Source organism: Jatropha curcas, chromosome 8, assembly GCF_041381405.1.
Source record: "Jatropha curcas cultivar XTBG-Jc1 chromosome 8, XTBG_Jcur_1.0, whole genome shotgun sequence".
In the NCBI taxonomy this organism is placed as follows: Eukaryota; Viridiplantae; Streptophyta; class Magnoliopsida; order Malpighiales; family Euphorbiaceae; genus Jatropha; species Jatropha curcas.
The window spans coordinates 27,713,212-27,741,127 of record NC_143158.1 but is presented as its reverse complement, the minus strand read 5'-3'; the positions used below and the strand labels follow the sequence as shown (position 1 = coordinate 27,741,127).

The 27,916-nt window shown below is 34.5% G+C and overlaps 1 protein-coding gene across 2 annotated transcripts; it reads right to left on the bottom strand.

The window, feature by feature from the left end:
* Window positions 1-172: 172 nt before the first annotated feature.
* EMB3142 (nuclear pore complex protein (DUF3414)) lies at window positions 173-27,862 on the bottom strand. 2 transcript variants are annotated; one of them, XM_020681394.3, is made up of 45 exons: window positions 27,543-27,862; window positions 27,350-27,445; window positions 26,566-26,640; window positions 26,358-26,462; window positions 26,119-26,229; window positions 25,364-25,523; window positions 22,826-22,911; window positions 22,478-22,600; window positions 22,159-22,386; window positions 21,532-21,621; window positions 20,628-20,789; window positions 20,223-20,339; window positions 19,912-20,118; window positions 19,550-19,651; window positions 19,274-19,417; window positions 18,146-18,276; window positions 17,941-18,060; window positions 17,209-17,320; window positions 16,612-16,809; window positions 15,223-15,341; window positions 14,800-14,950; window positions 14,609-14,721; window positions 14,439-14,520; window positions 14,268-14,354; window positions 14,077-14,154; window positions 10,185-10,391; window positions 8,577-8,669; window positions 8,390-8,503; window positions 8,116-8,286; window positions 7,936-7,991; window positions 7,782-7,854; window positions 7,452-7,642; window positions 7,225-7,351; window positions 7,051-7,128; window positions 6,484-6,648; window positions 5,178-5,342; window positions 4,961-5,098; window positions 4,113-4,256; window positions 3,516-3,638; window positions 3,320-3,415; window positions 3,073-3,210; window positions 2,869-2,969; window positions 1,541-1,660; window positions 961-1,093; window positions 173-424 (listed from the first exon to the last, which is right to left on the bottom strand). In XM_020681394.3, the coding sequence occupies exons 1-45, from the start codon at window positions 27,681-27,683 to the stop codon at window positions 341-343; spliced, it is 5,655 nt and encodes a 1,884-aa protein (XP_020537053.1). In that variant the 5' UTR covers window positions 27,684-27,862; the 3' UTR covers window positions 173-340. The 2 variants fall into 2 exon arrangements, with proteins under 2 accessions (XP_020537053.1, XP_020537054.1); XM_020681395.3 differs by having other exon boundaries at window positions 3,073-3,171.
* Between the last annotated feature and the right edge of the window lie 54 nt (window positions 27,863-27,916).

Sequence of the window (27,916 nt, the reverse complement as noted above, 5' to 3'; positions counted from 1 at the left end):
AATTTTTCCTTCTTAGAAATTCAAATTTTTTAGTTAGAGGTAATTGGGTCGATTTGATTGAATAATAATTGTAATTTTAAAAATATACTAATTCAATCATCTTCCCCACAGATTACTCACTCAAGGGATAAAAAAGAAATCTGTCTACTAAGGCGAAAATTTTGAGCACAGATTAAGGAAAGCAAAATTTTCAACAAATAATTATTGTTCATTTTACAACAGCCATGCCCAAAGCTGACATGGTTTCTGGACAACATTGATACTCTCGGAGTACGACCACCTAAAATTTACAGAGTTAAAAAATGATAATTATGCTCATTAATCCCAGCCTAAGAGAATCTCACAAGGAGAGCCTCTGAATCGCCAATTCTTTGAGTGATGTCACCAATCTACGAAACACTTTAAGTGGACGGCCAACTTTATCCTGTGATAACAAGTAACAACCATTAAAAATAATAAAGAAATATATAAACAAATCCAGAAAACTATAATATAAGAGCATAATAAGTAACTGGTGTGTGAAGTTGTCACCAATTCAAACTAAAACAATCAGATCATAGCCTCATTAAAGTATTGATATGTGCCGAAACTTCAATTTTATAGTTCTAGCATTCCTTTCTAAGAACTGTAAGGAGTTGAAACTTTTGCACTAAGGAGAGCAGCCGGAAGTACCTTTCGGCATGAGCTATGTTGTGCTATTTTATCACAAAAATGAGAATATTAATCAAAAAATGGCAGGGGCAAGAAAAAATTTTCTACCAGAATTTTGTTTGGAACACCTAAAGAAGCATCCATCAATGAATAGCTTTCCCTTTCTACTTAAAAAGACAAGTACACACATCTGATAATCAACTGCTACACCCACTCCCTTCGTTTAAATTATTTTTCAACAGATCAATATGAGCAATTAGAAAGCACACTGATCTATAAGCTTCAAAAATCTTTGAGGAAGCAGCATACCTCACTTATTAGCTCAAGTCGTTCTAAAGATGGAACCAATTTTCCACACAACAAAGAAGTGTCTTGTTCTGAGTCGGATTTTGCACCATATGTAATTGTTTTCAAAGCTCCATCAGTGTCAGATGTCACAGAGCTGTAAACAAACACCACAAATCAAGACAACTTTAGGGCAAAATCATGAACTAATCCGACAACCACCACCAACCAGTCAACCTTAGCAATAGTAAGAAGGGCTTCATGTGTCGGTGCAAATTTCAAGCCCACCAACAAAATATATTAGCTGAAGTAAAATAGTAGCTGAAGGGAGAGACTAGATGTAATGCTGATATTGCATCATTGTAACTGGGAAGTCAGGTTTGAAATCACAGAAACAGCCTCCTCACAGTGCAAAGGCCATGTTACATATATCAAACCCTTTCCAAAGTCCATGATGCCAAAAGTATGCTTGGTCACCATTTTGTACAATAGAAACTACAACTTATCATACAGCAACACTTTGCAGGAGCCTCCCAAACCAAAGCCCAATGTACAAGGAGACTGGACAAAGAGAGAATATTGAAGAAAAAATAAAAAAACACACCTGTCTTGAAAATGGATGAGAATAACATTTAGCACTTGTTCTGCTAGTGGAAGTAACATGGTAATTAGCTGCTCTCTGTTGCCAGCTACCTGGCACATTTCCACCATTGCAATATATCGCCTGCAAAATAAGATGACCCATGATAGTTCAACCTCCCATCTGAATACCTTTGAAGATATTCCACATTAAAGATTTATGAAAAGTCACAAAAATCCAGTTGAGAGGATACTGATGATCAACTTTCATTAGTCAAATTTTTTTATTGCAAGACATGAAGAACTATCATTATGTACCTCATCCATATGCAATCACAAGTTTAAATACACCGAGAATAACCAATAAGACCAATGGCCAATGAAGTATATTACCAGTTCGGAAAACCATTGAAAGAACATGTAACAATCTTGTAACCAAACAATAAATAAATCTAAATTACAATTACAGGACAATGACAGCATTCGAATTCATGTCACAACTGAAATATTATTAGGAAGCAGATGACAACAGAGACCTTTAAGCAGAAAGAAGACGGACACGGACCTCCCTAAAAGAGTTGGAAATGGCAGTTAACAAGCAATGTCCCCTTAAATTTTATATTGTCAATGAGTTTTGTCTGAGCAATTAAATAAGGCCTACAACAATGCACTTTTTTTGGTTAACACAACCCTTCAGTAGTTAACAAATGATGGCACAAAGGGGGAGGTTGACAATTTATTAGACATTAAAGCAAATGTCTAAAAACACATGTAAACTGCCAATGTAACCTGCCAATAAGAGATTGAGGATTTTTAATCCAATCAAACCCTCAGCATGATGACCTATTTGGCATGAACAGCATTTATATTGCTTAAGATGGATTGTCTGTATTCAAAAGTCAATATCTTTAACTTGATTTAGAATGTTGCATAGATCCTTAGATAACTCCATTTTATGGAGCTATTTTTAAAAATCCTAGCATTATGAAAAACTAAATGTTGATAAGTGCACTGAGTGAATTTGCTGCCATTGCATTTTATGCACACATATTATTGACCTTTCATTTTGCAAATGATAAAGCATCTTTCTATAGGATGGTCTACATTATTAGTTATTTGTTTCCATTATTATGCTGTTATTAAGTGCTAGGATTTTAAACCCAATTACATGCCAACAAGATGAAAGCTAGGTTTGGTAACAGAATTATTGAGGAACTCGTTACTATATTATTTATCATTTATAAAATTAATGGCACTTTTACTGAGATATTGAAAGCAATATTTGGCAGGAGAATAGAAACAAAATTACTGCACAAGACACACAATAAGAAGCACAAAACAAACAATAAAAACCTTTTCTGTATGTCTTCAGATGATGGTACACCTTCTCTCCGGACACACATGTTGATAATTTCATCTACCTCCTGCCTTGATAGCTCATTTATATCTCGAATCTGCAAGACCACAATATAATAATCATTTTTAATTGATGAATAAAAAAGGAGCCAAAAGCAACACTGGGAAAAAAAGTTTTCACTCATGTTAATGATGCTAGACCTTATTAAGTAGTACTGATTTTTCCTCTGCTGCTCTTTCAAGAGAAGTTGTCACAGAACTAAGAAGAGAACCAAGTAAATTCAATGTGGGTTGCTGCAGCTGAGTAGAAGAATGGTAATCAATACGATGGTCCAGAACCTGTGACAGAATTTTGGCCGTACATGGCATACCTCTTTATTCATGAAGCACAATGATACTAAAAATTTCTTCAGTAAACAGTATACTAGCTCAATCTTTCTGCACATACCTGGAGTCTTAGAGATTTCTTTGTGACCAGAAAATACAGATAAGAGCTCAAACTGAAGCACAACCGAAATGAGTTCAGTTCCAACTTCCTCTTACTCTGATGATTATTCAAGAAAGAGTTGAACAAGTTAAAACAAATCACCCATAAGTGGCATCTATTTAAAGTGGTTCCCTCCTCAAAAAAGACAAGTGTGTACCTCGGATGATTGCACTGATCTACCTAAAGTAGGTGTCTCTAACTCAAAAGAGAAAATAGTATGCATCATGCTAAAAAGCCCTTGAACAAAACCAAACTCATCACTCTCCTCGTAAGGCCACACCTACAAGCCAAAAAACAAGAAGAACAATTCAGAACCATGCATAACTGAATTTTCTTGAAAAGAATGAGAGCAAGGACTACTGAATCTATGGCACATATAAAAGAAATGGGTTATTCGAGAGCCATATTCACATTTCTCCACCACATTATAGATCACAGTGTCCAACAGCCACCAGGTCAAATGAACGATGCCATATCTTTAGCAACGCAAAAGGTCATTCGCCTTGTTTCACCATTTTATAGCATATAATATTTTTTCAATGGTGCTTCATTCAAGAGCGAGAGTGGAACAGATCCCACAATGAACAAAAAAGGAGAAAATAGGGTGGTAAATAAAGAAGTTGGTTTATTAGTTAAAATGGCCACTTTAACACAAAGGAAGCCAATAACAACAAAATCCAATTTGCACGATAAGTTTTCAATCCATTGTTTGGTGGACAGTCCACAGGCCCAACCAATGAGTCAAAATGCTTACCTTGCTAAGTATACCAACAACAAGATTGATCTGCTCCATTATCAATTCATCAGCTTCAGAAATATCTTCCCGAAGAATTTGATCAAATAACAATTGATTTGCTTTCACAAAATCCATAACTTCACGAACAATCTTATTCTTGACCTGCCAAACACACAACTCAACTCAGCTATATTTATGTGACATACATACATCGAGAAACAGGCATTTTAGCATAATGAAGAAAGGGTGAGAAAGGAGAAAAGAGTGAATGTAAAAGTATTAACATCAAACTAATTGAAAATATGCATGGGAATAGAATTTCAAAGTCCAAAATAAAAAATTGAGGCCACAATATAATAATAAAGTAATACATAATTATGTGCTTTATAATCCCTCCCATAAGCAATGCCCAAGTCCTAGTCATGATGCTGTACTTCTTTTTGTCGTATGGAACTCAGTAAGTCTATATTTTTGCAGTGCCACTTAACAATTTTCTGTTTTATTTTTCTATATAAGGACGCACATTATTTGATTTTTGGTTAAATTAAAGTATCTTAAGTTAGAGCCAAAGGTTCTAAATCACACATGCCAAACATCTTTACAACGGGAATGTAGGTCTGAATAGACAATATATGCAATAGATACATAGATACACAAAAATAAATAGATAAATATAGGTGTGGGCATAAGGGGGTACAGGTTCCAGGCAGGGATGAACCTAAACCTGCATTGGGTATTTTTTTAAAATACCTGGTTCCTGCCACCAAAGAGGATAAAACTAATCCACTGGGATTGAAGTATATAAAATTCTCAGAACTGGAAATATATTACATAAGAAATAGCGGAAAACAAGAAAGGAGACTGACCTCAAAAATATCAGATAAATCAACCAATGATGTCAACGAGAACACCAATCTTAGCATTGGACTTATGATCATTCGTTGCTTGTCAATATCAACAGCCACATCTCGCCGAAGCTTTGGGTCAAGCCGTCTCAAACTTCCCTGCTTGGAACTTTAGCTTTAGCTTTTATGAATTCAAGTGCAATAAACATAACTATAGGTCGGTAGACAATATTATTACCTGAAAATTGGCTGCCCTACATGAAGCAAGATGCTCCAAAGCACCCATAGAGAATAAGACTTGGGCACCAGATTTTCCATACTTGTGGCTGATTCTCAATAATAATGCAAGTTCAGCCTCGACAGTGCATGCTCGCTGCAATGAGTCTAACGAATGCCCAACATCCTAAAAAAGATATTAACAGATATATCAATCTGACTAACATAAATAATTCGAGAGCATATAGCACTAGGCTGGCACTCGGACGGTCCTATCTAATGAATGAAAAACCATAGCCCCGGATCAATTCACAAGTTTACTTGAGTCAAAAACCAATAAGCTAAACATAGAACTGCACTCAAATATATATTCAGTAGGGTGCTGAATTTGTTTTTCCTTTTTTCAGAATATTATATGATGCATGAGCATTGTCTTTTCGTTTCTTCTTTGTTATTTCAAAGAACCTTCCAGGTATAAAAAGGGAGATTAATGTGTTAAAGACAATCACTCACATGCAAGATTGAATAAGATTCGTTGTCGACAAGGACTGGTAACAGCTTAATATGTTTGCATAGGTGAGCAAGTAGGCTAGAGCACTCGAGGGGCCATATCCACTATAAATTTCTAGGGTCCATTTAGATAACTAGTTATCTAAAATGATATTTCATAATTTTACTCTTGAAATTCGAATCAAAATCTATCATCGTTTATTCTCATTTCATATCGTTCTATCTTTCTCTTCTTCAACTGCCCACCCAGGACTGGAAAATAGAAGAATTATGAAGATCGAATCACTAGAAGCTGATTAGCAACAAGCAAAGTAACCATCTATCCAAATGGAGACTAAATGAAATATGTAAAGTGAGAACCAGATTAGAATAGCAGAGCAGTGTATAGATTGAATTTCTATACAATGCATATACATATATATGAAGTGCATTCATTCATTTTCTTATTTCTTTATTTGTTCATATTTCTAGCCAACCAAAAGTACTTAATAAGAGAAAGGATAAGATTATAGGAAAGCTAGAATCAATCCACACAAATATTTCAAGTCTCAGGTAACGCTTCCTAATAAATATCTTTATTGTTTAACTCGTTTTCATTACTTCACAAATAAGAATTTAAATTATATGTTTCTGGTAATGTTCAAATTCATATTTCATTAGAGAGATTTCCAAATTGAAAAGTACACTTTTGACGAAAATACATGTGCACGTGTTGTACATAGTCAAATATGAGTCACCATTCATTAGTGTAAAAGATTAAAATGAAAGTAACTTTTTTTCCATGAATCAGTAGATGTGGTGGCAGAGAGAAGCAACACCTGATGGGAAACACTGCTAATGCTCATCAAGCAAGACCGCAAAAATCCCCTACTCTGAAGTTGGCTTAAGAAAAATCTCTCATGATCAATACAAATCAATGAATCCAAAACATAGAGTGCTATTGTCTTCCCAGGTTCACCACCTTGGGTTGCATCCTTTATTACCTGAAGATTTCAAAACAAACAAGTCAGTGAAATGATTTCGGGGATTAGAACACTGCAGAACAACAAAATAAAAACCATCCTAGATAGCACTGTGACAACTTGAGAGGGTGAAGCTAAAAGTAATAAGAATTAATATAACAAAGGTTGTTTAATTAGAAGTTGACTTAAAAGAGTACGTTTCAGTCAAAGTTCAATTTGTAAAGCTTGTAAACTAGGCCTTCCAAAAGAATATATATGCTTAGCCAGCAGTTACTACCTCTTCCAACAAAAACTTCTTTATATCAAAGCCAATTTCAGATCTCATGATCATTTCACAAGTCCATAACAAGGATATTATATAATCACTAGTCACTAAGTCACAATTAGCTTTCATATTTCAATATATGACAGTAGGATGCATACCAGATCTAAGAAGGTCTGAGCTTCTTTTCTTAATATGGAAAAATTGGCACGAGCTAGTTCTGCCTGTTCTCTGTTAATCTGAAAACATGACAGGCGCTCAAGATTCAGAAATTTCTACAACAAGAAATAATAAAATTGCATACATTATGATAAATAAATTTGTAATCTATGTACCTTATGGAGGTCCAGATCTTCACTGTCCTGCTCAGTAAGCAATAAGAATTGCATAACAGTTGTTGGAACATCTGGATCAAGTGTATGCTGACAATACTGAAAATAGCTAAGCAATAAGGCATATTGGCTGCACATACCCAAGAGACAGGAGAGAGAAAGAGGATCAGAATCCAATTAGATTTTCATAATGCAATTGCAGCACCAGCTTCCCACTTAGAAAACATTACCGTCTCCTCAAGGTCTCTGATGATTCGTTTCTCAGAATGGCCATTAGAAGCTTAAACAATATGGAGTGACAAGCACCATTTGATAATTGTTTCACCATGATAATATCAAGACATGTGATGCTATCAGGATTTAGACCAGCAGGGCATAGAAACCTTTCATCACGTAGTTTAGCCATGCATGTGAGAGCAACCTAGGGGCATTTCAAGATAAAGTAAGCCATAGAAGACAGTTAATTCCTAACCTATCGAGAAAGCAAGCCAAAAATAATTGCATAACAGTTACTGGGACATATGGATCAATTCAAGGGCACTTTAATGGATGAATCATACCTGACTCAATATGAATGCCATCTTCAATGAACAGTCTGGAGAAGCAGAAGCACTCAGAGAAGCATCAAGAACCCTGCCAATGACCAGAGAAATCAATTATAAAGCATCCACAAAATAGCAGTAGGAAAAATACCAACAATGATAGAGGGCCTACTGATATAAAATTTCAGATCGATTTTCCAGTGAGGAAATCCTTCTTGATGCAGAGACCTTAAAAAGAATGCCGAAACACACATAATACAAAGTTAGAGAACAAGCAGTTAAAAAGATACTTAAAATGTGAGATTTTCAAATACAGAAAAAACACAAGAGTGATCTATGAAAGACAGAAAACCTCAACAATCTGTGACCAGCCATTTAACATATGGAGTTGTGCAGCTTGTTCCTCAAGGTTTTTGTTATACTTCCATCCCCATCTTAATAACTGTTGAATTGTCTCTCTTACATCATTGAGCTCAGCTTCACTGCCAAAGTTACTCAATTGGGGATACACTGAGTTGAATTTCTGAACACAAACAAAAATCAGCACCAGCATCCTTTATGAAAGTCTGCATACAAGAAATTTCAGGAAAAACAACTCTGGTGATCAATAAGTCACAGAAATGGACCTGCCAAAGTTTGTCATGGAAAGATGCTAGGTCAATCAGACGATCACCACGTTCTGAATAATAATAGATACCACCTTTTCCAGAAGCTTTTGGATCTCCAAGAATGTCCTCTGCCTAGAAAAACACATATAATAAAAATTCTTGCACAAAACAAAATGAGAACCATTTCCAAGAAGTAGGATCTTACCAGCAAGTCATACTTCATACTAGAGACTATCTGAGAAAGCTTCATACTAGTATCTGGATATCTGAATTGGACTACCTCAAGCAACTCTAACACCTGAATTTGACAAAAGCAGAAATGGTCAAATATTAGCAGTAAAAAAATGACAAAACAGATTTTCCCTCTAATAATAATACACTGTAGCAAAACTGTGAAAGTGAACATTAATAAAAGACACTAATTACGAAAAACAGAGGTATTGACATGCAATAAAAAGTTCCTCAAAATCCTGAATAAACACTAACTACAAGCAATAGTACTACTTTATCTGAAGTTATTGAAAAAATCCACAAAGTAGAAAGTATCCAGATGTTCAATTCAGAGAAGAGCAAAAGGCAGTGTGGCCTTGGTCATAGAAATAGAACAAAAAGGAAATATCAAGAGTTCATGCCCTTGGGTTTTAGTGCATGGCAAGGGATGTGAGTGGAGTTGTGAAGCTTATACATCAAAAGTTACTTATCAAGTGAAGAAAAGCACAAGAACTTTGTAACTCAAACTTTACACCACTTGATGCATTTAAAAGGCCATTATTCTCAGGGCATAAAAAAGAAGCCTGGGGTAATGTTACATAGACAAATTACTAAGGCTCATAAGAGAGTTGTAGTGAGACAAACTGAAGTTTAACAGGAGGGATTAAGACATTCACATTTGTCGATAAATCAGGCAGACTCAGCTTCTCCTTGTAAAAGTTGCCAGGTTTGAATTATTAAGTTGATATTCAATGGTCTGGCAAGCCAATCCTGATGAATGTGAACCAATTACATTTATCCACATAAGCCATTGTAGGAGACTTAATTAACTGCATGCATAGGTATAGTAGGTGCGAAAAGACGCTTATTAAAAAGCTGACTGCTGACCAGGTCAAATCCAAACATAATTATTCATCTACAGGGCAGGCCTAACTTTAGCTGTTACAATATCCAACAGAGTGCATTCGGCAGCAAAATGACCATCAAAGCCAAAAAGCCTCCCAAGAAAAATCATAATTCTTATTCTGTTCACTCATATAGGACATTTCAATTGTTGATCTTCGTTGTTTAAATGCTCCAGTTTCAAGAAAAAAGCAAGAATCATTTTCTAGATAACAGAAGAAAATATTGAAAGAAAAGAAAGAAAAAATAAACACAATGGAAGAATGAGGTATCCCTTTAAATATCAAGAATCAAAAGGAAAAGTACATTGCAAACCCACTATGCTTCCCACTACATTCAATGTCAGTCAGAGACTCCGCTTTGAATACCATATTTGCATAAGCCCATTATACAACAACTAAGCCTGATCCAGGAAAATAATGTCATCCAACAGCTACATGACCAGAAATAAATCCATAACATCTTGATATTAAGCATTAATTCATTTCTCGCTAAGGATAAAACAAAAATTACGTGTAAAGATCAAAAAATGGGAACAAGGCTCATATAAAATAAAAGAAAATATGAATGAGTACATTAATCTCAACATAACATGAATGTGCACAGTACTCCCATGGAAACTAAAATAGGAAAACCACATCTACTGATCCTCAACAAAAGTAATTAATAGACACGAAGCAATTAAAAGCAATAACAATACCTTACTCTTGCTAATTGCCTGGATTCCAGCAAGCTCAGTGCCATTTCGAAGAGTGAAGGAATCAGAAACTATACGATCTGACCCAATTTCAGTAATTTCCCTTCCAAAAAGATGAGCAAGTATACTCTGACATGCTTCTCTATGACTGGGGCTACCCATATCACCTGAATGCAACTCTACAGCTAAAAGCTTTAGAAGCCATGCTCTCTGGGGAAGTAGATGAAAAAATAAATTAACATGAATGCATCCAACTTATTAAAAAACAGTGACAAATTACAAGCAAATCTTAGTTAATTACATTATTTGCTGGTGAGATAGAAAGCAGTATGAATTGAGGACGATGACTTAATTATGAGTACCCAATGTACTGCAGGTTTAGTTCAAAATACCCAGAAAGGGGGATCCTAATCAGTGGATTCCATTATACTTTAACATACTAACATTACATTTCTCATTCAGGATTTTGAAATCTTTTAACTTTTTAGTTCAAACTGTAAAAAACAAAAGATTATCATTTATAAGAAAGTGAAATTGCAGGGGGAACAACAGTTATAATTCACATTCTAATCTACCTAACCAAAGAAACTTCTACATATAAATTAAAAAACCTTTTTTAGGAAAATATCAAATAGACACCCTATATTTCAAATCTCACCCTACCCAAAAAATATAAAGAAACAAACTCCAACCACGAAAACAAGAACTTTAACATATAGCACAGTACAGAAAATGAAAAGATGACAGTTCGGTTCCAATACAACATTATGATCATGTAAGTAACCTTTTGCCTAGGGCCAAATATATTCTGTTTACAATAGGGCTGTGTCTGGTCCCTTGGGACCCGAACCTAACCAAGGAACCATACTGAAGCAAAAAAAGAGCCAGCATAATAGGAACCGAACCATACGGAACCGAATGCAATTTCTGTTTTCCTATTGGTTTTGGTTCTTACTGAGAACTGTAAGGGAACCATAATAGACCCGTACTAGAATCGAACCATAACTGAATCTATTTATAAATACGTTTTTTATTTTTTTCCAAATATATTATGTAGTTTACAGCATCCAGCATATTTTATTATTTAAAAACAAAACCTTTATTATTATCTAATAATAAAAATAATGTATAAGTTGAAACTCTTTTCCTACATAAAAATTGGTAACTCATAATCCCGTATTACATATAATATTTTAATAATATGATAAGTTATAAATGTATATACAATCTCGCATTTCTTTCATGATCTGAATAAAAAATGATTTAACGATAAGTGACAATTGTAAAAATACTAATATTATAAAAATTAAAAATTACATCATATTGAATCAAATTTATATTATATTTTTGAATAATCTTCTTTTAGTATAAAATTTACAGGAAATATTAGATAACTAGTATTAAAATTATAATTAGTATTGTAACAACTTTATAATTATAACTACTATAATTATCATCAGTATTCCAATTGTATTGTAATTGTAGGTTTTTGTAAGTACAACTAGCATTATAATCATATTTTTTTGGCTGTTAATTATATTTTATTTAATCTACATTACATTTCGTTATTTTTTATTCTTTTACAAAGATTATTTAGTATCTATAATTTTTATATTTTTAATTATATCTTAAACAATATATTTAAAAATATTTTATATAAAAAATCCGTTGAACCGCATTGAACCTGGTTGAATCCTCCGGTCAGTGATCCCCTATCTTTAGTGATTCAATGACCGGTCCAGTTCTTCAAACATTAATAAATACTATTATATTAGTTCACCATTAATCCACAATCCAAATCCATTTTATCAGAAATACCTATTTGGTTAATTTCAAAAAATGATGCATTGGAAAAAGACATAGAATAGGTGTTTAATTGATCTAATTTTGTAAGATGAAGTGTTCCAATAAAATGACTTTGTAATTTAAAGTGTTTAATAGACCCAAAAAAAAAAAAAAATTCAGAGTGCCATAAAAATAAAGTAACCAAATTGGAGGATGAATTTATATATTTCAATAAGTACCTGATATTGATGTCTTTTTAATGTATTTATTTATTCTTCTAACTTAATTATTGCCTTATTTTATGTTTATTAAAAAAAAATAATTTTGCTCTCTAATCTCCCACAGCTAACGTTATCTATTGTCAGTGCTTTAATTTTTTTTTTTTTTTTAAAAAAAAAACTTTTGTCCTCTTTTTTACCTTTCCAAAGCTTCGTTAGTCATACATGGCTCCTTTTAAAACAATTAAAGAAATAACTTTATCAATATTAATTTATGTCCTCTTTTACCTTCCCAATCCTATTTTAAGTTCTAATTCATGTTCTAATGCTCTCTGTATTGTGGAAGAGGCAACAGGAAGACCGCAAAAAGGAAGCGATTCAATCACTCATTTGGCAGCCAAAGCCTCTCTCTCTCGATTCATATCTATCATTGACTTACTAAGATCGGCTTTTTCATCGCCTTGACTTCTCTCTCTCTCTCTCTCTCTCTCTCTCTCTCTCTCTCTCTTGTAATGCTCTATGCATTATGGAAGAGGCAACAGGAAGATCTCAGGGCCCCCAATATGAACGTTGCTCGTTCAACAAAGGGCTGTGAAAACAATGGCATCTACTTCATCTCTAACTGTATCACAGGTGAGGTGACATGCCCTCTTGGTTTGAGCCATCTATTACTGTGGCTCTTCTTAGTCCTTCGACCATTACCGCCTCTCTCTTTCTAATACCTTCCCGTCCTGTCTTTTTTTTGTCTTAAATCTACAGTCGGTTCCAAGCCGCATCGGAGGCTTAGATTCCAAAAACTCTAATCAGAAAGTTGAGAATTTTTTTCTGATTTTGAACTAGACCATAGTGAATGGAGGTCCGGCTCGTCGGTTTCTACCCGATTTTTACCAGCTTTATCTGGTTATTAAATCTCCGTTTTAACTAGCCAACTCAGACCAGATCATTGTCCGGTTCCCAGTTAAACTGGCCAGTCCAGTCTGGTTTTCAGAACTATGTTATTTATAAAAATCAAGAATAATAACTAACCCATCAACATCAAAAAGACAGTTTTTATGTGGGGAGTTTAAGTTAATCCATAACAAAATTATGTTATTTCGTAATTTTTCTGCTAATATGGATTTTTTTTTTTCAATTATCATGTATTGCAATTTTATTTTAATGTTAGAATTTTTTTTCATTTAAAGGGACATGGTATTGATGTATATTCAAAAATGTGTAATATTCACCGGGGGAACCGAAATTGAAACCTGAACCAAAAAACTGAAACCCAAGAACTGTACTGAAATTTTGATTTAATTAGTTCTGCTTCTGATTCCTAAGTCATTCGAACCCAATTCCTAAAAACGAATGAACCAAAATTTTGTTTCAATTTTGGTTCCTCCCAGGAATGAGAACTTGACTAGCACATCCCTAGTTTTCAATATAATTTATTTGAAACTTCTTTTTTTTTTTTTTTTTGTCAATCGTTGCTAAAATGCAATAACTAATCCACTATTTCCACTCCGCTCTGTTCATAATTAAATATACACTAATGTCAAGAAATAATAGATCATTGAGTGAATTCTCTCCATGTGGTTCTAGATCTACTTCTTTCCCTTCACCACCCTAACACCCTCTCCGTCATCTTTGCTAAAAATACTTTCGAAACATGAGACAAATAATACTCTGAAAATAAAGTCAAGCTATTTCTAAATCATGATGGGGTTGCTCATCAGTACCCCCTACCGTGAACAGAAACCTCATCTTTGACCTTAAGACAGAGACATGGCTATATAAAGTCAATCTAAATCCTGTAGAAGCTGAAAACCAAATTAAGAGTAGACAAGCACATGGAGACTGCAGTTAGCAATATAGTTGCGTAATCATCAAAATTAAATATAACAAAAAGAAACCTGGTGAAGGGAACTGATGCGAAGTGGCTGATTGCTATTTCGTTTAGGAAGTGGAGCAACACCAATAGTTTCTAGATGCTGTCATGATGGAGGTAACAAAACAAATGGAAGATCTGTAAAGATATTATACAAATGCACAAAATGGTAGCAATAAAGAAATTTTAATCTTGAATCTGTGGTTCATGGTGTACCTTTACAAAGAATTGGTACTTTTTACTGCTTAACAAGTCCATGGTAGGGCCACATGTTAGAGGATCCAAACACAACTCGTAAAGGAGCTGCATCAGGAAGTGAAAGAAACTGCATAAGCAACAATACAATGTGACCAGAACAATTTGAGAGCACTAGATAAGACATCCCACCTGGAAACCAAATTCATGGAGTAAAGCATTTATATCTGGCTTTAAAAGTTTCTCCAAGATTTCAAGAATAACTTTCAAGCAGCTACAAGTGAAATAATAAATGCATAAACAATTGTATAACAACAAGAAGAATATGCAAACTTATTTTGGCAACTTGTAATTGACAAAACCTGTAGTGAAATTTTGGCTGTAGAACTGTTCGTTCAATTGGAGTGTCAAGATCAAATTTAAGCAGTAAATGTGTAATATTTGGAGCTGGCCTACTAAGATTGTCTATTAGAAGCTGCAAAAGAGCACAACAAATTAAGACAAAGCATTCTATAATGAGTGTTGAATTCGGGCAACAAAGCAGGGAGCAGACCTGCATTATCAGAACCCCTGGATCATTAGCACTGTTCTCTATAATCTGACACTCCTCTGCATGCAACTCAAGGCAGGCTGCATAGTCGCCAACCAAACAGCTTGCAGCATTCGATTTTAACAGTAGCTGTACAAGCCCAACCATGCGGGAACTGCCATTCATATAATGATTGCACTCTTAAAAGCTCTCAACATAGCAACAAAAAGAACAAAAACCCATAAGCACACAGAGCAACAAGCAAACCACTTTAACCACTCCTCTTGCACCTGATCTTTGTCTTGCACATACCTGTGCAAGCCCACATTTATGCACACAGACATATACATGCAAGCATACACATACACATGCATATACAGATAAAAATACTTGACCACTGCTAAATTACCTAGCAAAAATAAATGGCAGTTCAACCAAAGAAAATACCTCAGGATAGACATGATTTTGATAGAGCACTGCTGAATTTGTGGCAGAAAATCATATCTGACATACTCCAACAATGCCACAATTTGATTATGATCTTGAGAGAGAATAACATCCAAGGGCTGCAAGAGACACAGAAAGAGGTGAGGGGGAAGGCCAAGTACTAAGAATATAATTTAAATGCTGTAATATTACTAGGCAAAAGAAAAAACAGTAAAGTAGCCTTTCAAGGCTCTGTGAAGCAGAGAATGAAGTTACATATATATATAGTGCTTAAACAATGTCAGTGAGTTACTTCTTTCAGGTTTACAGAAGGTTGCCAGTTAGAGAGCTCAATGAAACATAAACTTCAGCCAAAAATCGGGTGCAACAATATTTGTAAATCAATTGAAACCGAAACATGTATCACACACAACCATGTCAATGTACCACAGAACCAATTATGCAACAGAAACACATAACATTACTTAACAGTGGTTAGAATGGGATATGCCAAAGCACCATACAAGAATTCATAAATTGTTTTCCTTCAGACTATTTCATGATCTTAAAACAAAGTATGTAAGGTAGGGAAGGACTACTGAGGTAATAGGACTGGGGTTTGCCCATATCCCCTTGCTTTCCAATATAACAGGCCAGAGGTTCGATTTTTAGTTGACATGTGCTTGTCAGTACAGCATCTGGTAGCTAACAGGAAAATGAAATTTTCATGTAGATAGAATCCGCAGGGAATGGGTTAAAAGACAGTGGAGTTAACAGCACATATTCCCACCTGTAATCCAGTTAATACTAGACTTAATTAACAAAAATTCAAATTGTTGGAGGGATTGATGGACTAGAATGGAAACATAAGGTCATTGACTTTAGGCTAAAATTTCAGAGGCTAATTTGTATATTTGGCCCATTTAGTGCATTGATCACACTCATATTTCTATCATCCACACTTGAACACGTAGCCAGAACATACTCGGATAATTATAGAGTAACTCCCACTTTAATTATCATTTGAATGAACATATCAGCATCCAAATAGACATCCAACAATTTGCACCCAGACAAAAGTTCAATAAACAATCCGATCTCTATATAACAAATTTTAGGAAATGTAAAGCATGCCCAAACTCATTTCACATTAAACCTTCCATAACAAAGAGCACCCATGCAAATTCAATATGAAACCCTAATATGGAAAACTTGCAATCGCTTGAAGGCGGGAAAATTTAGACGAGCGTTAGCAACACTGAACTGAAAATCATGGGAATTAATCCAAGACAGAACCTAAGAATTTCAACAAAATAATAATAATAATAATAATAATAATAATAATAATAGCCGTTATAAATATTTTAAGCAACCTATTCAAAACAGAGATCAAGATAAATAAATTGATACCTGGTATAGAGGACGCCAGTAATCAGAAACAAGTAAATCCTTTTCCAGGACAAGGAGTATGATCTCCAAAGAAAGTTGCACAGCCTTTTCTAGAAGGTGCCCATGAATTTGGCTGGTCCGTTCAGATATGATTGAATTGACCCCAGGCAGAAGAATGCTCATAAGATTACGGAAAACAGTCTTTCCACTCATGAAATCCTGGCCCCATAATATGTAACACAGTTAAAGAAGGTATGCAGCTCAAGGCAAATATCATAGTCATAAGACAAGATAAATCAACGTTTCAAATTGCAGCCGCAATCATGAAGATGAAACCCTCAAGGCAGTTATTGTCATACTCATAGCCATCATGGTGCAATCCTTTTCCTTCTTTAAGAACAGAAGACAGCATTTAATGCTTAGATTTCAGAAATAAATAAATGAAATGCCATTCTCAGCAAGCTGCTTGCTAACAAAAAGATAAAATGAAATTGCAACAGAAACAGGTTCACACCTCCAGACCATTATTTGATAAGTTGAAAGTATAAACTAGCTTTGAAATTCAAAATTTGAAACAGTAGAAGAATAAATTAACCACCAGCAGTGATAAACCCATACTTTTAGCAACTCTAAGGCTGGAAGCTGCATCTCAAAGGAAGATGGTTGTGACTGTGCTGGATCAACAACACTGTCTATATCCTCATCTTGGATGTCATACATGCTTAACATCCTGCAAAATAAACCATAAATGAAACAATTTCCTCATTAACCTGGTTCTAAAATTGAACAACCAACTGCCAAATACAAACAAAAACATTAGCTAGGGTAAATTATTGTAATTTCTCTACAGTTTGATAATATACATATTTGTGTCCCTCCATTGCAGACATGAATCAAGTGACAATTAGTTTTTTTATTTGATCATACCTTAGTCCTGCTAAAATATCATACATATTTAAATTCCTGAACTTTTATGTTGAACAACACTTCTAATTCTTGAATTTCAAATAAACAACATTAGCTTAAAAGTTGAGTGAAACAAACGCAATGGAAGTATTAGATCGTGTTTTTTCCCAAAAGTAAATTACCACTAATTCACTTTTATAAATAGAGATATAACTGTATTTTGTCAAATCAGGCCATGGGGAGCCTTTTTGTAATTTACTATCAGCTTAAATGGAAGCTCTTCAAATTAAAAATCAGAGAAGGTATCATATAAATAGCAGACAATATTTCAGAAACTTTGGGGAAAACAAAAGCACAGAATTATGACCCAAATTTCAAGGGGAGCGGCGAAGGGAAAAGAAACTAGAAAAGTGAATGGGAACAGCCAGGTCCGAGGCCACTTACATGTAAAAATGCTTAAGACAAGCAACAACCAACTGCCATTTTTCACAAGAATCTGCATAGGCTCTCTGAGGGAAAGGCCCAAATACATCATCATAGATGAACCTAAAGATACCTATGAATCTGCAAGAAGGAACCCAAAATTAAAGCAAGGCTGCCAAGAGAATGTTAATAATCCAAGAAAAAGAAAATAACCACCAAACAATACCTGCGCCCTCTATCACTTGCATCTTTTTCCTCAGCAATAAGAGCATTTAACAGGTTAAGGAAAGATATTGTTGAGGGATACCGTTCCATCCTTGCTTCTATTTCATTCAGCTCATATCTCATATCATAGACCTGCCAAGTTCAAGCTTTAGAAGAATCATTTTTTCCACCTGTAGATAAACCTATTGCATTTGCAAGTCCAAGTTGATGATAGTTATCCTCATAATATTGATCAAGATTCCAAAAGAACCATGCTATTAACCCCACACTTTTGGCCCTAGATTACTTCTACAACATCCTACATCATTCACATGAAGTCCAATCACACTTTCTAGAATCTGCAGAATGCTAAGAAAACTAATTATCTATAGACTTATTTCCAGCAGGATGTTAAAGAATGCTAAAATTGGGAACCTCTATAAACTCTTTATTTTTCTATGAAATGTTGAGCCTACGTTGCAAGCTCGATTGGCAAAAGAATAAAATTTTATTTCTTTGCAATGTCAATACACATAAACTGTAAATTTTTCCTACTTAAAATTGATAGGAAGTATTTGAAATGCCAAATATTATAGGGATTGATAAACAAAAAGAATGCACAATTTTGAAAGAAAAATTTAGAAAAATTATTTGAATTATCACTCTGTGTCTGTGTACATGTATCTCTTTCCATGTAAGTTTGCCACATGGCCTCCATGTCTGATTTGCTGCCAGGCATCCACAAGCAAAATAGATTAAACTTTAACAAACAATAGCTGAAACTGAAAATAAGGCAAAGTTCAGGATTTTTTTATTCATTTGACCATTATATTCTGAAAGCACATGCCTCATATTCATAATAGCAAATTGCAATTATTTCTCACTTAAACTGCTAAAAGCTATACGTGGTCTTTAAATTGGACAGACAATCCTCATATGATTAAAAAGTAATAGCTGTGCATTTAATACATCTTCAAAACAATTTCCGAAAACAACCATCAAGGCGGATGCAAAATCCTACTAAAATTTTAGCTAACATGTCAAAACAGTTAAATTATATATTGATAACTGATGTTTATGATAATCTAATGTATTTTGAAGTACCAACCAATTTCATTAATCGAATATAAAATTCTGGCTAGAAACAAACCTGTGCTGCCATTGATTTTGCAGTGTTTCCAACGTGAGTACCAACCACTAATGGTAAATCATACTGCTCAAGAAAACTCCAAACAGTATCTTTTAAGACTGGAGAGACATGAACAAAAGTTGTTATGGCATTCCTCAGTGCACCCTGAAAAAGAATATTATAGTAAATTTAAAGAGGGAAAGAGAAATATCTGAAGGCTATTTATCTCCAAATAGATTCTGTTCAAACACTATGGTCATTAATTTTGAAAGAAGCATTATCCAAGCAGGCTGTAACCTTCAAATAAGGAGGCACATTTTCATAGCTAAGGAGCTTGAATAATGGTTCAATGTTGGGAAACCAGTTCCTTCTTTCAGTGGGATGTCCATTTTCGACAACCTGCACCACAAGGCAAATCAGATGAAAACCAGATAGTGGGCAAAAGAAAAAAGATTTTTTTGGTAACTAGCAGCATGCTGGCACAACATGAGATAATATAGAAGACAAACAAAAATATTACCATGTAATTCAATAAATAACAAGGGTTATAAAGCAACAGGAAGAAATTCATTTGCCACACATTAAGCAACTACACGCAGGGAATTAGAAGATTATATATATATATATATATATATATATATAACAGAACACGTACAAACCTTCTGAAGAACACTCAAATATGCAACAAGTGCCTTTGCATCACCCTCCTGAAACTCAGGCAACATGGCCCCAGCAGTCTGAAGAGATTGTTTAAACTTCTCATCATAAATCGTTAAGCAATCAAACAAAGTGCTCCAACCAACATAGCGGAAAGCTTTGCCCTGGAGTAGTTCATAAACCTTTGCAGCTCCTTCTTGACTAGAAGCCTGCAAGAAACATTACATCAAGAATACTAATAACTGGACCTTTGCACAAAAACAATGAATCTTTTCAAAGATTAGATTAGAAAATATAAATACAGTTCGCATACCAAAGTGCTCAGCATTTTCAAGAAAGCCACGAGTGTTTGAAAATTAGTATGATCTTCTCCGGCAAAATTCACAAATGTCCATAGAGCATCATTGCCAGACATAAGCTCAGGTTCCTTCTGCAAAATGCACAAAAGTCTAATGGGTTACAAAGAGATATGAAAACTCAGAATACTAAATTAGGGGGAAAAAAGCCTGCTTAACAAGAGCTTCCTAGTCATACAATTGGTATTATAATACGAAAACTGCTTTGACCTTAAAGTACTTGAAGAAACATTCAACTACGTTCTGCTAAGTAAGGGTATTACACAAAGCATTTACACTTTCCGGAACTTCAAGATTCCTTAAACATATAGAAATTTTAATGCTCATAAACCATCATGTGATAATCATAAGGTCAAACAAACCTGATAAATTTCACTCACAAACTCCAACAGAGAGATAAATGGTGAAGAGCCAGTCTCAATGGACTGTTGAGAATGCAAATTGCCATCATGCATAAAATCATGTGAGGCAGCCAAACGATATGAATTAAGCGCATTCATTGCCTTCTCTTTTGAATCTTTTACCTTCAAGAAAAAGTCCCATGATAAGTTTCTCAAGGTGACGATGAAAAGCACATGAAGATGGTATAACATGTGTGTGTGTGTGTGTGTGTGTGTGTGTGTGTGTGTGTGTGAGTGTGTGTGTGTACATGATATGAGTGATTAACTAAAACAACAAAATATCCTAAGTACATATAAAGTAAAGAAATATTTTTCATGTTTAGAAACTGGAAGATTTTAAGAAAAAAGAAATAACAAAGTATATAATAGTTTTTTGTTCATATAATTTGTCAAGTTCTTAAAAAAGGTCTTGGGGAGTTAAAAACTTAAATAATATATACCTGTGTCATGCCATGCTATGGTTTAAGATTAGGTCATTTTCCATGTTGATTACATAATAAATAGTCATGCCATGTTCATATTGATCACAAACATTTTTCTACTCGATTCTAAACAGTCAACAAAACATGCTATCCCAAATTGCAGACCCTACAAAACATAGGGCTTCCCTACAGACAAACAAGTGGAACACATCATAAGATGACATTGACAAAGTATATGCACACACAGGAGTAGACATGCTCAACAATAAATAGAAGTTGGAAGAGTAAAAGCACCTGTACATACTACTAATTGAAGAACACAGACACACAAGTGACTTATTTAGTGCAAGTTAATCATACTACACTTGTAAATTTTGGTTGTTCATTTTTTCCTTCTCTCAAGTACCATAAAAACTTAAGAAGAATTGAATAATACAACTGACCTTGTCCCTAGCAAGTGGATGAGATAGGAAGCAGGTGATCAGCTTGTGTAGATAAGCATTGTACATGTAGACCATATCCTCATCATCATTCTGTAGAGATCAAATTGACACCAGGCTTTAAATTTATAATGTTAAATCAATCAGCTTTTCATCATATTTTATGCAAGAAACTACCACAATAATTCACAAAAAACTTCAAGCAAATGAACTCAGAAGAAATAGAGATAAAACATTTTTAATAAAAAGGCAAAATATCCACATGTTTGAGTACAATGGAATTGCACAACTCAGCCACAGATCATTCAAGTAAGCACTCAAAAAGCAGTATAAATTTAAAAAAAAAAACTATTGGAAATGTTGAGACCTAGCTTCAAAGATCCATTAGAAAGCAGAAATGCAAATCAACATAAAAACAATTATAAAAGGAAATTAATTCTTCTATTGTACTTTTTTGGATGTGTTACAAAAACCAAGATTAGCTTACCAACTGTACTAGAAAGAAGACTTTATTCAAATGAATAGTTCAGTTTCTATAACTACATTACTGTGAAGTTGAACATGATTGAAAGAAATGAATTTTAGATAAATAAATAAGGAAAAAATATGAAAAACATTTTACTAACAAACCTGGTAAGCAGCAGTTCGTAGAACATTATCCAGCAAAAACTGGAAAACATTGTTTGAGAAAATGATTTCCAAGCATGAATTTAGATACTCCAAATCATTTGAAGTAGTGATTGAAACTGTGTCCCTCGCAGCAATCCCATCATTTGTTAACATCAGATGTACAGACCAAGCAAGCCTTACACCATCAATAAAACCGTCCACGATAGGATGATTTCCAGTAGCCATCAGCTAGAGCATTCAAGATTAACCCAAAAACTTAGAGACAAGCTAAAATTCATCAGTAATGGATAAAAAGTTCATAAATAATCTTTCCTCTTACAATTTCATGAAACTCTTTTCTAAAAGAAGCATCACGAGATAGGATGGATGCTTTATCAGGTAGTGCACCCAGAGCATCTGATATGAAAGCAATGACAAGAGTGAAAAGTAGACTGAAAGAAATCTGCATAGGAAAATAATTAAGAATTATTTGGCAAGACAGCACTACATCTAGAGGTACAAGAATACATGCAAATATCAAAAATGTACCAAAGTAACCTTATGTGATTTTCCTTAAATGAGAAGGGAGAAATCAAAAGGTCCAAGTCATCTCAGATGATATTCAAGGACCACCTACATAACATTGGGCATAAAATTGCTCAGCCAACAGGAGGAGAAAAAGACATGCCTGATGTTTTAACGTGCCATTCACCTCCATAAGCTCAGCTGCACTATCTTTTAAGGCGTAAAGAACATCCTTTACATCTTTCGGGCCTGTAAAGAACAAATGTAATTCACTGTTGTTATAAACAATCCCTTTCATTATGATTGCACTAATGAGTTGTGAGCTCATGTGGCAATCATATGGTTTATCAATCAACGAAGAGACAAGCACCGGATAGAGAACAGAAAACACACATAAGCATCCAAAGCATGCTCAATATGCCTGTTTGGTTCTATTCAAAGTTATAAGAAAAAGTATTCCAATTAAATACGTTCACATGAACTGCATCAGGCTAATCCAAGGGAAGGCCAAATGATTCAAATTAGCTGCCACATTTGACATGAATATGATACTCCATACTCCATTCATCAAGATTGCAAATTTTCCATTCATGGGAAGATGAACTGAAATTTCGCACATATATTATTATGCATTTCTGCATTTAATGTTGTGTATAACAACATTTCAATTACCATTTAGTGTAGCTTCAATACACTCTTTGAGCCAAACTTCTCTTCAACATTTTCTAATGTATTTGAATTGTTTGGTCTCATTCTAATCAACTGATAACGGGCCAGTTTCCACTTGAGTTTTTGCACGTGGTTTTGGGAATAAAGTGGTCTAACAATATAACTAAAATATTTTTTGGACTTGTGCCCAAAGAACACCATAAGCATCATCCAAGCTGAATACCTAAACAAAGTAAAACAAGAAAATTTGTTTTGTTTCATTCAGCTTCCTGCTAAAAAATAATTGGTTCAGAGTAACAAATTCACAAACCATATTTTCAGTTTAGACTCTACGCGCTAAGGTGATCCAGCTCACACTCAGGACATATAAAACAATCCAAAAAAAAGGTTGAACAATATGGTTAGCTAAACCAGTAAATTCAGTTTTGCTTTGCCTTCTTTTTTTCTTTTTGTTTCTTGTTTGATAGTTAACAGAGACTGAAGGGATATGTAGATTTGTTATTAGATGCAATATCAGTAAATGTTATAGGTAAATTGACTGGGTAGTTCTTTTTAACAGTTGATTAGAGGTTTGCTTGAATCATACCTTCTGTGTTCTATTTCCAATTTTAATTTTTTGTTCTTTTAATATTATAGAGTTGTAACTGCTGGATGCCGATTCATCTCTATTGAACAGATTACCTATTGCTTCTAAAACACAAGCTATCACATAAACTTTTTCACACTAAAATTTTACCATGTTTACACTTTTCTCTAGTCTTCCTCCCCCACATTAAATTTATATCCATCAGTTTCTCTATTTGTTTTCACAGGGTGTCTTCTTTCTCAAATTTTTCATGTCTCTCTCAGTATCCAGCATATGACAAATTAATTTTTATTTTTCTTCTATTTTCACCTGAAAAAGTTTTCAAATCTCAAAACATACGGACTAGAGATCTGAATAAAGATATATTTCCCTCTCCAATTACTGTTATTGTTTTTATCACTATCTTCTTATTGAATCTCATGGATTATGGTTCCTAAAGCTGTTATTGGAGGCTGTTTCATATTGTCTACTTGTGAATGGAGAAATATGTTGCTGAGGGTGGTTGTAGCTCTAAAACACAAGCTATCACATAAACTTTTTCACACTAAAATTTTACCATGTTTACACTTTTCTCTAGTCTTCCTCCCCCACATTAAATTTATATCCATCAGTTTCTCTATTTGTTTTCACAGGGTGTCTTCTTTCTCAAATTTTTCATGTCTCTCTCAGTATCCAGCATATGACAAATTAATTTTTATTTTTCTTCTATTTTCACCTGAAAAAGTTTTCAAATCTCAAAACATACGGACTAGAGATCTGAATAAAGATATATTTCCCTCTCCAATTACTGTTATTGTTTTTATCACTATCTTCTTATTGAATCTCATGGATTATGGTTCCTAAAGCTGTTATTGGAGGCTGTTTCATATTGTCTACTTGTGAATGGAGAAATATGTTGCTGAGGGTGGTTGTAGCTCTGGATTTGGCTAACCAACCAGTGAACAGCATTCAAATCTCTTTTAAGAGGTTTTCCTGGAAGAGCTATTAGAGTCATTTTTCTGAAAATACTTTATACATAACGCCTATTGAATAGTTTTACAGCTCGCACGAATAGACTAGCAGTTAACCACCACTAAATTGGTTAAGCAAAACTTTAGTTCTCTGATCTTGATGTTTCAGTTTCAGATCAGTAATTCCTTGAACCAATGCCATAAGTTGACATTGGTAAATATTGATCACGCTTTTCAAACCTAGACTTCCCATGCAAAATAACTAGACCCGGATCACCCAATACCTAACCAATATGAGCTAGAAAGCCAAGTATTGCATTCAAAACTCCATATTTCAAATAGAAAACAACAACAACTAAGCTTTAATCCTAAACTAGTTAAAGCCGGCTATATGAATCCTTTGATTCCATTCTTCTCTGTTCATAACTTAGTCTATGCTAATATCAACACCGGAAATAAAGAGAAAGACAACATAGGAAAATGCTTAGCAGCTTACTTGTCCGCACAACCAGAACAGAGAGGGCAAGGCAATGTCCGAGGATATGTCTCTCCTTACAAACAACATCTCGTCGCTCAACAAGAGCACCTCTAGAGTCAAGTAGATAGCGCTCACATAGAGGCCCACCTAGACCAGCAGGTTCTTCTCGATTGAGTTCCTAAAATTAAACATACATCAATTCCTCACATATCGGCCATAAACAAAAAAACCAATAATATACATTGCCAAAATCCAGGAGCTAATCTTTTATACTTAGAATGTTTTTCACATTATTTTTCTTTATAAAAAAAAATTCATGCAAGCAGATATGAAAACTGCAACTAATTGCAGACTATAGCTACCCAAAGCTTGCATCAGCTGTGTACTTGATTTGATTTTGTAGCTCTTTCTAGACCCTAGGAGACCAAGACTTTAAGTCACTGTCTCATGTACCTAAGCATACTCGTGTTCTAACATGACATCTCTGGTAGCATATGTTAAATCATACGAACACAAGTTCAATCCTGAGAGAATAGCACTTCTCATCTAGTCTAATGGGACATCTCTAGGGAAAGTTGCCTAGCCATACTTTGCACTTATTAAAATTGTAAGCTGAAATTACAGTCAAATAAATAGATCACGTAGGTTGGTCATATATAATGCCCAAGGTTCTGAGAAATTTGTGATCTTACTCATCATTGGAAGTCACCTAGAAACAGATCATCTTATACAAGTATATGTGTTGCAGAAAAAATCACAGAATAGGTTCAAACCTTTATTAAGGAAATCAAACGCTCTCTAAGCCCAGCATTGATAATATCTTCTAGGCACTTCTGGATGTCTGAAATAAAATCAGCTTCAACTTGCGGATCGAGCACAACAGCCTGCAAAAGAAGCAGGTTAAGAACCCAAGAAAGTGTTAATATGATAAAGCAAATGCATATATATATATATATATATATATATAGAGAGAGAGAGAGAGAGAGAGAGAGAGGGAGGGAGACAGAGCGACCCTTAAAAGCATATGGAGGGCTGTTATAAGATCCCTTCTCTCAGTGTACCAAAGTCCTGCTGCAAGGCGAAAAATTTCTAATTGCTCTCGTCCCATTAAACCCCACTAAAGATAAGAGACAAATACAAACCATAAATGAGACCCTCATATTGGTGCATAAGCTCTAAGTCAATAAAACTCAAGCCAAAGAAAGAGGACAGAAATCTACCTCTTGATTGGCAGAAACAAGTAATCGAACGCAATCTATCTCATTGAGATGGAGCTCATCACTCAATTGCAAGGCCTATTACACATTATGATATCAAATATTAAGCAAGAAACGACAATAAAGATGAATGAGAAAGTAACATAATATTTCTAATTATAATTGTGGATAACTTTTAAATAAACTAGGTCTATAATCACTGACTCATAGAATTGGAAATTAAGATATCTTATCCAATTGTAATAAACATCTCAGATCTTACTTCCATACAACCATTATTCAAAAAGCTAGTATAATAGGTACAACAAAAAAAAATTGAAAATCAGAGTTATTCTTTCATCCGCTGTGGGGAGGAAAAATAGTACAAAAAATACTTCCTGCAAACTTGATGCGCTGGCTCATCAATGGATCACAAAGCTACAAGCATCTCTCAGACCTCAGATATAGCTAATATTGCACTATAGACATTTATACAAAGTAAGTTTTGAATCCTAATTTAGAAGGTTGTAACATGCTCAAAGCATCAGACATTATGGTTTGCAGTTCTGGAGATTTACAATATTACTTCAGAGACGTAATTAAAGTGCAATAATCCCAGAAAAAAACTGGAAATGATGAGTTCAAGCAAATGTAAGGAGACAAGTTACTTTCAGTAACATTCACCATCTAAAGCATCAAATTTTAACTAAAACCTCCACAATCCAAGTTCAACAGTTGTCTAGCTTGATTACTTTCCAATTTTCCATCGACCTCTTTCCAAGGAGCTGAACAGAAAATTCAAACTTACAATCTGTACATCCTGATCGTCTAACGAGATTGGCGGAGAATCAGGCAGTCTGACTTCTTTTGACTGGACTTGGGCGCGGTCTGATGGTTTAGGAGGCTAAAAAGAAACATAAAACAGCATATAAATAATTAAAAAACCACAAATGTGTATGAACTGAAAACAATTTTGGAGTGCATTAGAAAATTAACAGTACCGGATAGAAAAGCAGAGACTGGAGAGAAGAGAAAGAGCTGCGAACGGCATGCAAGAGCTCTATTCTCTGCGCCGGTGACGGTCGCGACGTAGTTAGGACAGAAGATTCGATGATAGAAAGAAGTTGCCTTGGAGATACCATTGTGGATAGTTCTGGCACTGATTTTGAAACCCTTGCAGGGATGAGAAAGTGGAATGTAGCACATAAAAGAGAAAACGTAAGGGAAAAATTAGGCGGGAAAGGAACGAAAATTGTTGAACTAGGCCTCGATGGTCTCTGGTGAGTGATAAAACCCTATATAAGCCCTAACTCCTAAGTGCTTGGAAACGGACATTTAGCGTCTACTGCTAGGACTACTGGTCTGAACTCTGAAA